The 14,052-nt window shown below is 43.5% G+C and overlaps 1 protein-coding gene across 2 annotated transcripts in view; it reads left to right on the top strand.

Moving 5' to 3' along the window:
• Actr10 (actin-related protein 10 homolog (S. cerevisiae)) overlaps positions 1–9,595 on the top strand; it is a 24,446-nt gene extending 14,851 nt beyond the window's left edge. For both annotated transcript variants that reach the window (XM_013017619.1, XM_013017630.1), the window contains exons 9-13: positions 1,097–1,176; positions 1,255–1,328; positions 4,044–4,125; positions 6,192–6,393; positions 9,182–9,595. In XM_013017619.1, coding sequence (XP_012873073.1) covers positions 1,097–1,176; positions 1,255–1,328; positions 4,044–4,125; positions 6,192–6,393; positions 9,182–9,363 — 620 coding nt within the window. In that variant the 3' untranslated portion in view covers positions 9,364–9,595. The remainder of the gene's footprint in view (positions 1–1,096; positions 1,177–1,254; positions 1,329–4,043; positions 4,126–6,191; positions 6,394–9,181) is intronic.
• Positions 9,596–14,052: the final 4,457 nt, after the last annotated feature.

The raw sequence follows: 14,052 nt of genomic DNA, 5'->3' as shown, positions 1-14,052 counted from the left end.
CTGGGCGCTGTCCCTCAGCTCTTCAGCTCAAGGCTAGTGCTCTACCACTTGAGCCACAGCGCCACTTCCGGCTTTTTTCTTTTTGCTTATATGGTACTGAGGAATCGAACCCAGGGCCTCAGGCATGCAAGGCAAGCACTCTACCACTGAGCCACCTTCCCAGCCCAGAAATCTAGTTTTTATTTTTACATGTTTTTGGGTCGGGTCGTGGGGCCTGAACTCTGGACCTGGGCGCTGTCCCTCAGCTCTTCAGCTCAAGGCTAGCGCTCTACCACTTGAGCCACAGCGTCACTTCTGGCTTTTTTCTTTTTGCTTATGTGGTGCTGAGGAATCGAACCCAAGGCCTCATGCATGCAAGGCAAGCGCTCAACCACTGAGCCACCTTCCCAGCCCGAAATCTAGTTTTTATTGTTTTTTTTTTTTTTTTTTGGGTCCGGTTGTGGGGCCTGAACTCTGGGCCTGGATCCTGTCCCTCAGCTCTTCAGCTCAAGGCTAGCACTCTACCGCTTGAGCCACAGTGCTACTTTCGGCTTTTTTCTTTTTGCTTATGTGGTGCTGAGGAATCAAACCCAGGGCCTCAGGCATGCAAGGCAAGCACTCTACCACTGAGCCACCTTCCCAGCCCCGAAATCTAGTTTTTAAAACAAACAAAAAACCCTTGATATTGAATTCGAAGCACTCCATTTTGTGATGCTATTTTTTTTCCAGTCCTGGGGCTCGAACTCAGGACTTGGGCTGTCTCTGGGCCTCTCTCTGCTCAAAGCTAGCCCTCTATCACTGGAGCCACAGCACCACTTCTGGTTTTTTCTATTTATGTGGTACTGAGGAATCAAACCCAGGGCTTCATGCATGCTAGGCAAGCACTGTATCACTAAGCCACATTGCTAGCCTCGCTAATTTACTTTTTTTGCTATACTTCTTATATGAAAGTTACCTACCAATATAATAGTTTCCTCAAGGGGAATTTTTGTAAACATTTTTACAGAAGGTGAGCACTTAAGTAACGTGTCCACTGAGTAGAATTGTAGCTGAATGTAGGCTCACTGCTCAATTAATGTCAAACCATAATGGGGTTTCTTTTCTCTCTTCTTTTAAGTGCGCACTTGCTTTGTAAGTGATCTGAAGCGTGGATTAGAAATACAAGCAGCAAAATTTAACATTGATGGAAATAATGAGGTAAGTTAAAACATAAGCATGCCTTTTTCAGAGTTTACAATGTTTAAAGACTTAACACTCATGGTATTTTCATTTCAGCGTCCCACACCACCCCCAAATGTTGATTATCCATTAGATGGAGAGAAGATTTTACATATCCTTGGATCAATCAGGTTAGACCTTAATTTTTATGAGGAAAAAGTGAACTAAAATATATTCTTGGCTTTTCAGAATATTTGTATAAGCCTTTACTTCAATACTGACAACTTACTATCAGTGTTTTTTATTACACTTTCTTATTTTCATCAGAAATTCATTCAGCTTTTTAAAGTTTTTTTTCTCTGTTCATCAGAGTAGTTCTAAATGAGTTTAACAAAACAATTTTTTCAAGCAGACCAGGAAATAAGATGCTTTAAACCAGAGATGAGTAAATTTTCTGTACAAGACCCAGTAGTAAACATCTTAGGCTTTGTGGTTCATATTGTCTCTGCAGTTATTCATCTCTAGAGTCAGAGCCCAAAACTATCTATATACAGTATCTAAATGAATGAACGTGGCTATGTTCCAATAAAGCTTTATTTGCAAAAACTGGTGGAGGCTGTTCCATTCATAGGATGTAATTTTCTAGTTTGTGCCTTACAACTTTGTTTTGATAAAAAGATTATATTATTTCAAATATTCTCAATTTCCAGGATCGTTGATTATTAACTTTTTATTATTCACTAGGTTATTCTTTCTGATAACGTAGAGCTTACAAAACAACATAACTTGTCCTTAAGGATTTATAATTATATTGGTAACAATATAATTTTTGTTTCTAACTTACCTTTATGACAGTTTCCTTTGTAAAAGACCAGGAAGTAGAAAAAATATGTAACATATTAAGCATCTCTTTAGATTTGTGTATATATGTGCTGTGTGTGCTGGTGCTGGAGCTTGAACTCAGAGCCTCAAAATTTTACTAGGCTTTTCTGTGCAAGGTTGGCATTCTTCCAGTTGAGCCATGCCTCTAGTTTGCCATTTGCGGATTAGTTGAAGATGGAGTTCCAGACTTTCCTGCTGTTGCTGGCTTCAGACCTTGATCCACAGATCTCAGTGTTCTGGGAAGCCAGCGAAATAGTTTTCTTAATTTTTTTTAATAGTGCTCCTAATTTTTATGTGTGTGTGCCATTTCTAGGACTTGAAATTAGGGCGTGGGGGCTCTCCCTAAGCTTTAATGCTCAAGGCTAACAGTTGTTAGCCTTCTGATTTTCATGTGTTAATTAAAGGTAACAGTCTCACAGCCTTTTCTTCCTGGGCTGGCTTCACACCATGATTCTCGATCTCAACCTCCTGAGTAGCTAGTATTACAGGCATGTGCCACTAGTACCTGGCTCAGAGTTTTCTTTTTTTTTTTTGGGTCCGGTCGTGGGGCCTGAACTCTGGGCCTGGGCGCTGTCCCTCAGCTCTTCATCTCAAGGCTAGCGCTCTACCAGTTGAGCCACAGCGCCACTTCCAGCTTTTTTCTTATGTGGTGCTGAGGAATCAAACCCAGGGCCTCATGCATGCAAGGCAAGCGCTCTAACACTGAGCCACCTTCCCAGCCCCAGAGTTTTCTTAATTTGAAAACAAGAAAATGAGTATCTTAGTAGTCAACTAGCCATCTTCGTTATTTTTTATTTTTAATTTTGTTGTTGTTGTTGGTCTCGGGGCTTGAACTCTGGGTGTGGGCGCAGTCCCTGTGTTCTTCAGTGCAAGGCCATCACTCTACCGCTTGAGCTACAGCACCACTTCCGGTTTTCTAGTGGTTTATTGGAGATAAGAGTCTCAAGGACTTTCCTGCCCAGGCTTGCTTTGAACCGAGATCCTCAGGTCTCAGCCTCCTGAGTAGCTAGGATTACGTGCGTGAGCCACCGGTGCCCGGCTTCTTTTTATTTTTATTTATTTATTTTTTCGGTTGTTGGGCCTGAACTCTGGGCCTGGGCATGTCCATCAGCTCCTCAGCTCAACGCTAGCTTTCTACCACTTGAGCCACTGCGCCACTGCTGGCTTTTCCTACTTATGTTGTATTGAGGAATTGAACCCAGGGCCTCATGCATGCAAGGCAAGCACTCTACCACTGAGCCACTTTTCCAGCCCTATTTATTCTTTTTAAAAACAGAACTGTAGAAGGATTTTTATTGTTTTTAAACCCCTATATCACTGCCTTGTTTGCTTGTTCTGTCTTAGTTTTACCAAATACTGTTTCTTTTCTGTTATTGGATGTGGAGTGATAAAATTGGACACAAAATATATGTAAATCTCTACATAAAAATAATAGTAGGCCTGGTGCCAGTGGCTCACTTCTGTAATACTAGCTACTTAGAAGGCTGAGATTTGAGGATCGCAGGTCAAAGCCAGCCCAAGCAGGAAAGTGTGTGAGACTCTAATCTCCAGTTAACCACCAGAAAACAGAAGTGGCACTGGGGCTCAAGTGGTAGAGCACTTGCCTTGAGCTGAAGAGCTGAGGGACAGTGCCCAGGCCCAGAGTTCAAGCCCTATGACCAATAATAATAATGGTAGTAGTAGTAGTAGTAGTAGCTAATACATCGGGAATGCTACTTTGTGTACCAAATATTATTCTACTAACTCCTTGAATCCTCACCTCAATCTTTGGGAGGCAGGTACGCCTGACTACCCCATTCATGAACGAGAACAGCTCATGTTGTGATAAGCCTTATGTAGTGAGCTGGAGACATCGCTCGAGTGAAGCCTAGTTCAAACTACAGTACTCTCACATCCAGACATGCATGTATAGGGAAACACACTATCGTAACGTAGCACTAATACTTTATAATACTGACAGTATGACTACAAATTATTCTGTATTATGTAATGCCAATCAAGTGCTCTCTCTTTAATCTCATCAGAGATTCAGTTGTGGAAATTCTTTTTGAACAAGATAATGAAGAGAAATCAGTTGCCACTTTAATATTGGATTCCCTTCTACAGGTATTTGTAAAAAAATTTCTTGTTACCCCAAAAGTTCTTTAAAGAAAATTTAAATGTTATTTTCTCTATTTTCCTTGTCATATTATTTGTAAGAACAAAGAAGTGTAGGTAGTTTTTTTTCTTGTTTTCATCTCTCATGTCACTGTTCCTTTTTTGATGTTTTACTCATTTTGGTTTATTAAATTTTATAGTTAATTTTGCATACCTATGATTCCAGCATTCAGAAGGTTAAACAGGAAACCTCCAATTTTCCGACCAGACTGGGGCACGTACATCGCAAGACTGTTTCTCAAAGAACAAAAAAGAAACTAAAAAAAAAAAGGAAAGGAAAAGAAAAATGACAGTTGATGAGTTTCATTTTGGCACTGAGATATGATACTTACAATAGTTCAAACCAGCTGGGCGCCAGTGGCTTAGTCCCGTAATTCTAGCTACTCAAGCGGCTGAACTTAGGGCCTGGGAGCTACTCAGGAGGCTGAGATCTGGTCATGGATCAAAGCCAGCTTAGGCAGAAAAGTCTGTGAGACACTTATCTCCAATTAACCACCAGAAAACCATAAGTTGTGTGCTGTGGCTCAAAGTGGTAAGAGCACCAGCCTTGAGCAAAGAAGCTCAGGGACAATGGCTAGGCCCTGAGTTTAAGCCCCACAACCAACAAAAATAAATAAATAAAAAGCAAACATTATGAATGCCATGGACAAATGAATTCCTTTCAGAACAGCAGTACTGTAATTTTCTGTGGTGTGGCTGGTGGTTTCTTCAAATTCAGGTTTTGGGAAATACTGTTTTTTTTTTTGTTTTTTGTTTTTGTTGTTGTTGTTGTTTTTTGTCGATCATGGGGCTTGAACTCTGGGCCTAGTCGCTGTCCCTAGGCTCTTCAGCTCAAGGCCTAGCACCTTACCACTTGAGCCACAGCACCACTTCTGGCTTTTTCTGCTAATGTGGTGCTGAGGAATTGAACCCAGGGCCTCATGCATGCAAGGCAAGCACTCTACCACTGAGCCAACTTCCCAGCCCAGAATACTGGTTTTTTTTTTTTTTTTTTTTTGGGTCCGGTCGTAGGGCCTGAACTCTGGACCTGGGCGCTGTCCCTCAGCTCTTCAGCTCAAGGCTAGCGCTCTACCACTTGAGCCACAGCGCCACTTCCGGCTTTTTTCTTTTTGCTTATGTGGTGCTGAGGAATTGAACCCAGGGCCTCAGGCATGCAAGGCAAGCGCTCTACCACTGAGCCAACTTCCCAGCCCAGAATACTGGTTTTTAAATAGCACAGGGCATATGGTATTGGGGTCTTTGTTCAATGACTAAATCATCATCATAGAGTTCCATCTAAAATAGTATTGCTGTAGACACTACCGTGAGCCTATCGGACAGCCCTGGGTGATGGGCCTTAACCTTCCCTAAATTTTAGAGACAGCCAGTGTGGACACATGCTTTCTCTAAGAGTGTTCTAGAATGTGAGTGTGTTCTGGCTGCCTGTCTCCCCATTGATCGCCAGGGTCATTTGGTTGGTCTCTGGGCCTGGGCGCTGGTCCCTCAGCTCTTCAGCTCAAGGCTAGCGCTCTACCACTTGAGCCACAGCACCACTTCCGGCTTTTTTTCCTTTTTTGCTTATGTGGTGCTGAGGAATCGAACCCAGGGCCTCAGGCATGCAAGGCAAGCGTTCTACCATTGAGCTACCTTCCCAGCCCACTAAAGACATTTTTTTTTCTCATGCTTTTTGCCCAGTTAAGCTGGCATTCTGCTTGAAAAATAGGAACGTTCAGATTTACTGCCTGACATGTGGTCTGCAGAATTTTAAAAATTCTCTACTATTTGATGTTAAACTAATTTAAAATAAAAAGTTATTTTAAAATCTTTTAAGTGTTGTGTATATTTATGGAAGTAACAGTATTGTCATGGTATTATATTTACTACATGAAAGAAACCTTTCTTGTGTTTTGTAACACAAATAATGACCTATTTAGTCTGTAGTACATGCTTCTGTGTACTTTCTTAAATCCAATCAAACAGTATTTATCTCATTGTCCAATTTAAAATGAACTTTTCTTTTACTTTTTTAATAACAGTGCCCAATAGACACCAGGAAACAACTAGCTGAGAATTTGGTAATCATAGGTGGCACATCTATGTTGCCAGGATTTCTGCACAGGTTGCTTGCAGAAATAAGGTATTTGATAGAAAAACCAAAATACAAAATGACACTTGGAACCAAGACATTTCGAATTCATACACCACCTGCGAAAGCTAATTGCGTGGCCTGGTTGGGAGGTAAGAACTTAGTATTTTAAATATAATAATTATATAGTAATTAGTTATTGAATGATATTACTAATGGATGTATTAAAATTTACTGTTCAAAATTGATAATTAAATATAACTGTAGCTGGGCACTGGTGGCTTGCACCTGTAATCCTAGCTACTGAGGAGGCTGGAATCTGAGGATCATGGTTCAAAGCCAGCCCAGGCAGGAAAGTCCATGAGATTCTTATCTCCAGTTGAGCACCAAAAAAAAAATGGAAGTAGAGCTGTGGCTCAAAATGGTAGAGCACTAGCCTTGAACAGAAAAGCTCAGGGGTAGCACCCAGGCCCTGAGTTGAAGCCCCACAACCAACAAAAAGAAAAAGAAGAAAAATAGAATTGTAAGCGATGCATGATAGTGCCCACAAAGAATCCCAGCTCCCAGGAGGTTGAGGCGGAAGATCATGTGTTTAAAGGCCAGCTTGGACTATGTAGGGTGACTGTTTCAAAAAATAAGTAACAAAAACTTATTAATTTTCAGGGCTGGGAAGGTGGCTCAGTGGTAGAGCACTTGCCTTGCATGCCTGAGGCCCTGGGTTCGATTCCTCAGCACCACATAAGAAAAAAGCCGGAAGTGACGCTGTGGCTCAAGTGGTAGAGCGCTAGCCTTGAGCTGAAGAGCTGAGTGACAGTGCCCAGGCCCAGAGTTCAGGCCCCATGACCGGACCCAAAAAAAAAAAAAACCTATTAATTTTCTTTGAACATTGAATAAAATGTTCTAAAGAGGGGGACCATTGTTAGGATAAAGTTAACACTGTTCTGAAGGATAACTTCATTGGATGAAGTTTACTTACAATACAAATGCCAGAAGAAATGGGCACATTATTTTGAAAATACAGTTTTAAGAGTGTTTATTTTACTTTATTGTTGCCTGGGCACTCTTTGTGAGCCTCTACCATTTGAGCCATAGCGCCATTACGGCTTTTTCTGAGTGAGTTAGTGGAGGTAAAAGTCTCATGGACTTTCCTTCCAGGGTTGGCTTCAAACCACAATCCTTAGATCTCAGCCTCCAGAGTAGCTAGGGTTATAGGCATGAGCCACTGGTACCTGGCTTAGAACACTATTTTAATATTGAGTCTCGTGAAAATTGGTCTCTTTATAATTACTTTATTTGTGACTGAGTTTATTAAATGTTGTAAGAAATGATGGATTTACCATCTAAGCAAATGGCCCAGAAAGTAACTACTTTGAAAAAAACAAAAAACAACCATGACTTTTTATACTTGTACACATTCTGTTATACATTACTAAGTAGGACCAATACATTAAGGAAGAAAAACAAAACATGAGGATTTTTTTTTGGGGGGGGGTCCGGTTGTGGGGCCTGAACTCTGGGCCTGGGCACTGTCCCTTAGCTCTTCACCTCAAGGCTAGCGCTCTACCACTTGAGCCACAGCGCCACTTGCGGCTTTTTTCTTTTTGCTTATGTGGTGCTGAGGAATTGAACCCAGAGCCTCATGCATGCAAGGCAAGCGCTCTACCACTGAGCCACCTTCCCAGCCAACATGAGGATATTTAAACTAAATGTAGTGTTCTGGTTGTTTTGTTTTGTTTTTTGCCAGTCATAGAGCTTGCCTGAACTCAGAACCTGGATGCTATCCCTGAGCTTGTCTGCTCAAGGCTAGCCCTTTAACACTTTGAGCCATAGCACCACTTCCAGTTTTCTGGTGATTAATTGGAGATTAAGAATCTCATGGGATTTCTTGCCTAGGCTGCCTTGAACCACAATGCTCAGATCTCAGCCTCTTGAGTAGCTAGGATTAAAGGCATGAGCCACCAGCACCCAGCTCTAGTGTTCATTTTTTGAAGTTTTATGAACTTTTGATCTACGAGAAATGAATTTAGTAAGTAAATTATCTTCTTTTTATTTTTGTCAGTTGTGGGGCTTGAACTCAGCCTGGCAAGGCTATGTTCTACCACTTTGAACCCCAGCACCATTACCAGTTTGTGAGTAGTTAATAGGAGATAAAAGTTTCAGAGAGACTTTTCTGCCCGAACTAGCTTCCATGGTGCTCAGATCTCAGCCTCCTGAGTAGCTAGGATTATAGGCATGAGCCACCAGTAGCCATCATAAATTATCTTTATGATTCTCATGCATGTTCTCCTTTTTCTTTTTTTCTTGCCAGTCCTGGGGCTTGAACTCAGGGCCTGGGCACTGTCCCTGAGCCTCTTTTGCTCAAGAATAGCACTCTACCACTTGAGCCACAGTGCTGCTTCAGGCTTTTTCTGTGTACATGGTACTGAGGAATAGAACCCAGGGCTTCATGCATGCTAGGCAAGCACTCCACTACTAGGCCACACTCCCAGCCCTCGTGCATGTTCTTATGGTCTTCAATGTAGAATTGGGTTCTGCACATTTCTTGACATGGAACCTGGAGCTGTGGCAAAGAAAACTGATTGTCTTTGGAGAAGTTGCAAATACACCCACTGTACTATTCTTTCCGACAGTGACACTTGGTACTATACTCACTAGACCAACTAAAAGCCCTTTTTTTTTTCCCAAGCAGGAAAACTCGTTTATTAACACAGAGCAAGCCCTTTTTAAAACAAAAAAGAACGGGTGACTAAAAGCCCTTTAAACTGAATGGTTTACTCTGTTATTCAGAATTCCATCTTCACTGGAATTAATTCAGAGTTAATTAATTGTAACAATTCATTACTGAGTTCTAGCAGGCCATTCTTTTCAGATATATGTATATACAAAGTTTTTTGATTAAAAGTTTTTCATCTTAACTACAACAATATTTTTCACACACAGGAGCTATTTTTGGAGCATTGCAGGACATACTTGGAAGCCGTTCTGTTTCAAAGGAATATTATAATCAGACAGGCCGCATACCAGACTGGTGTTCTCTCAACAACCCTCCTTTGGAAATGATGTTTGACGTTGGCAAAGCTCAGCCACCTCTGATGAAGAGAGCATTTTCCACTGAGAAATAAATGTTTTGTTAAGATTCACCTGTGCTTTATTTCACACATTTACTCAATTACAAGCAAAGTGTACAAAGTATGTAGGCAGCTTTACTATGGGTGACCTTGGTAATGTGAAAGCACTTCTGTATATGCATTTAATATTTAATTAACTTTATTTCTCTTTGTGTAGTGTGATAAAATGGTAGCTGGTGATCATGAGACTTGTATTTATATCAATAAAATTACTTACGCAGTTTAATTGTGGAAAGTTTTTTTTTTTTTTTTTTTGGGTCCAGTTGTGGGGCCTGAACTCTGGGCCTGGGCGCTGTCCCTCAGCTCTTCAGCTCAAGGCTAGCACTCTACCACTTGAGTCACAGCGCCACTTCCGGCATTTTTCTTTTTTCTTATGTGGTGCTGAGGAATCGAACCCAGGGTCTCAGGCATGCAAGGCAAGCGCTCTACCACTGAGCCACCTTCCCAGCCCTGTGGAAAGTTTATTATTGCATTGTCTGGTTATTAAAGAAAATAGTAACAATGTTTTTGTACAATTCATATAATCTGTCCTGAGCCCTGGGATTCCATTAATTTTATTATTTTCAGCAATTACTTCATTTACACAGAGCTGGATGTGGCCTTGAGTAACAAAGCTCAGGAACAGAGCCTGGCCCCTGAGTACCAGCCTCAGGACTGGAGGTCAGATAGGTCTCACAGGATGTGCCCACTTCTTCCTGTTTCTCTGACTTCATCTCGTTTTTCTGCTTCATTCACTGGACAGCAGCCCATGGGACCTTCTTGCTGCTCCAGAACATCAGCCATCCCTTCCCCGGGCCTCTTACCCTGATGGCTGCTTTTTCCTATATTACTTTTTTCCCAACCAGCCACATAGTTAGGCTCACTAGTTTAATGTTTGTTCAAGTCACAGACATTGAAGCCCAGGGCTGGGAAGGTGGCTCAGTGGTAGAGCGCTTGCCTTGCATGCCTGAGGCCCTGGGTTCAATTCCTCAGCACCACATAAACAAAAAGAAAAAAGCCGGAAGGGGCGCTGTGGCTCAAGTGGTACAGCGCTAGCCTTGAGCTGAAGAGCTGTGGAACAGCGTCCAGGCCCAGAGTTCAGGCCCCACGACTGGATCCAAACCCAACCTTAACCATCCTCTTCTAATTAGCAGCTACCTATTATCCACTTTACCCTGCTCACCTTTTCCATAGAAGGCACCAAACTTACTCTGCCCACCCTTTCCCACTCCTATGGAACTAGTTTTTGTTTTTTGTTGGTTGTGAGGCTTGAACTCAGTCAGGCCTGAGCACTGTCCCTCAGTTGTTCAGCTCAAGGCTAGCACTCTGCCACTTGAGCCGCACGCAGTGCCGCATCCAGCTGTTTATGTAGTGCTGAGGAATCGAACCCAGGGCCTCATGTATGCTAGGCAAGCACTCTTAACACTGAGCCACCTTCCCAGCCCTGGAACTAGGTTTTGGTCTGCAGTCAAATGCTCTACCCCTGAGCTATACCCCCTCATTGGAACTAGGTTTTGGAAAGGCATCAAGCATCTCAAACACCTGACAGCTATGCGAAGCTAATGACTTAGAGAGGGTGTCCTTGTTTACTAGGGCTGCCAAATACCACAACTTAAGGCTCAAGCCCTTTCTTGAATGAGTCATGCACAGGGCTGTGCTCACAAAAAGCTCCCTATTAGAACTTGCTCCCTGCCTTCCTCAGCTTCTGCTGTCACAGGCAATTCTTGGCATTCCTTGGCTTGTAGCTGCGTAACTCCAATATCTGCCCTGGTTCTCACATGCTCTTCTCCCTGGGCACCTCTCGCACATGGGGTTTTCCTCTTATAAGGATTCTAGTCAAACTGGATTGAGGCCCATTCTAATGACCTCATCTTGATTTGACCTCATCTACCACTTCCAAATAGGGTCCCATTCACAAGTAATAGATATTAGGCCTTCAGCATATCTTCTATTGAGCCACACTTCAGTCCATAGCAGAGACTCACATTCCTTAACTTCTGTCAGTAGGTATCTGCCACTTTTTAGCTATGATGCTCTACTTGAGTCACAGATCTTGTTTTACCCTATGATAAGAATTTCTCATTAATAATCTAAATTGTACACAAGTCATCATGAATGCAAAGAAAAGTTGTCTTCTCACAGCCAGTTTTTGGGGGAACTAAAAGGTAGGACTGGGGTCATGGGCTTGAACTCAGAGCCTGGGCTCTGTCTGTCCCTGAGCTTTATTATTCAAGGCTACAGACAGCTCTGCCACTTAAGCCACAGCTCCACTTCTGGTTTGGAGATGGTTAATTGGAGACAAAGTGTCTCACAAGAGCTGGGAAGGTGGCTTAGTGGTAGAGCACTTGCCTTTCATGCATGAGGCCCTGGGTTCGATTCCTCAGCACCACATAAGCAAAAAAGAAAAAAGCTGGAAGTGACACTGTGGCTCAAGTGGTAGAGTGCTAGCCTTGAGCTGAAGAGCTGAGGGACAGCGCCCAGGCCCAGAGTTCAGGCCCCATGACCGGACTCCCCTCCACCCCCCCAAAAAAAAGAAAGTAACAAATTTGTCTACTAGCACCAAAGATGATTCTCAGATCTCAGCCTCCTAAGCAGCTAGGATTGCAGGTGTGAGCCACCAGTGCCTGGCTAAGATCTGGATTGTTCTAGATATTGAATGGGAGGCAAAGAGTGGAGCAAGAAAAAACACTGACACTGTAGTAATCCAGATGAGTGATGGTGTAGACCAGGGTGCTAGAAGAAAAGGAGAGAAGCTTGAAGTGCATTTGCAAAATATTTGGAAAGAATTTCCTGAAAGATATAATGGCAGTGTTTCAGTTTTCTATTGCTATATAGAAACCTAGTAGCTTAAAACCGTACAAGTTTGTTCTTGACTCTGTGGGCCAGATAAGGCTTAGTTGGGCATGCCACATGACATTCAGCTGGCAGTGGTTCACTAGACAGTATTCCAAAGAGGTGCTGGAATGAAAGGATTCAGGCAGCTTTGCTTCCAAGTGTGCAGGCTTGCACTCCACACAGATCTCCACAACGTCTGTTCGCAGATGGCTTACGCTTCCTCAGAGCATGGCGCTCTGAACCACTTAGACGTGCTACCTAGCATCTTGCACCAAGTTCCATCGTGTAAGTCATTGTATAAGACATCATCAATATACTGCCCGTGTCATGCTTAGCCAAAATTAGCCACATGGCCAACCCACAGTCAGTGTGGGGAGTAGAAAGGGGCCTGAGTCATTGAAGGACACTTTCAAATGGAGTTGGAGAGAGGAATCAGTGGCCGGCCAGATATTTGGATTTCATAACTAGATAGTGTTGCCATCCATTCATTTATTTAAAGGCAGGAAACCTCCCAGAGAAGCAAGTGTTTGGACAACGATCAAGAGTTAATTTTTTCAGGGCTCTGTAACAGTAGCTACTCAAGAGGCTGAGATCTGAGGATCATGGTTTGAAGACAGCCCAGGCAGGAAAATCTGAGACTCTTACCTCCAATTAACTACCAGAAAACCAGAAGTGGAGGCTCAAAGTGGTAGAACTGTAGCTTTGGGCAAAAAAGCTCAGAGACATAGACCAAAAAAAAGTTAAGTCTCAGGGTTGTCAGAGTGGCTCAAGAGCCAGACCTCGTGTCTGGCAAGGAGAGCAAAGAAAGAGGCAGACCCTGAGTTCAATACCTAGGACAACCAGAGGAGGGAGGGAAAAAGCCTAGTGAGGTAGTACAATCCTGGTCAACAAACAAGTTAGACATTTTAAGGGACAGAGATGTGAGTTCTCAGTAGAAATCAGGAATCTTAAACAGATAGCTGGTACTTGGTTAGAGAAGAGAAGCAAAAACTCGCCTCAAGAGCACTAAAGGGGTAGGAAGTAGCAAGGGGGGAAAAAAAGCCTCAGCAGTGCTAAGCCAAGGGGAGGAGTGCATGTGGAAAGGAGTGAGCAAATTTGTAACAACTTCCTCATGAGCCAATAGATTAGTTGTGACAACAATTCCACTCAGTAAAGTGACCATCCATTGGCAACGCTTCCATGGGCAGTGTAGCTGACCAGCTCATGGCCGTGGGCAGACAGCTAAGCCTCACTGCTATCGCCGACTGCAGGGATTCTTGGGTGAGTTCATGGCTTACTCCGGCCCCACTCCTCTCTCACAAGAACAACCACTTCAGGCAGGCTGGTCACTACTGAGCTCAACACACCAAGCACCCGTCTCTTGCCTGTTCCCCAGCTGCAGCTTCACCCCTCCACGGGCTGCCCTTTGTATGCACAGGATTCCTTAAGGTCACACGAGTCGCACCCAGTCCGGAAGGGGACCCCGCTTCTTTACACCCTCCCCCAAATGACCCAACCAAGGCCCCTAGCTGGTCATAGCTACTTTTTGAGCTTCCAATCATTAACTCAGACTCCCCCCTCCACACCCTAATTCTCTGTCCCCCTAATGAGTAACGGTCCAAGCTTGGCCCACTACAGGTCCGTTTTGTCTTTGATTCTGCCTGGCGAGGGGCTGGCCGGAGAGGTTACCAAGCCTCCTCCACGGGGCCTCACGTGCGCTCCGGGGAGAACAGAGAAGCCGATCTAAAGGTGTCTTGGAGGGCACCTGGGTCGAGGTTTGCATTTTAAGGTAAGTAACACTATCTTCGTGTGTCGCGGGGAACAACTACAGAGAAATACACGGAGCGGCGGCGGCCGTGGATGGGGCGGCTGCGCGCGGGGGGCGGGGCG

Source organism: Dipodomys ordii, unplaced genomic scaffold (assembly GCF_000151885.1).
Source record: "Dipodomys ordii isolate 6190 unplaced genomic scaffold, Dord_2.0 Scaffold2, whole genome shotgun sequence".
NCBI lineage: Eukaryota > Metazoa > Chordata > Mammalia > Rodentia > Heteromyidae > Dipodomys > Dipodomys ordii.
Note: the sequence above shows the minus strand (reverse complement) of the source record. Positions and strands in the feature narration are given on the sequence as shown.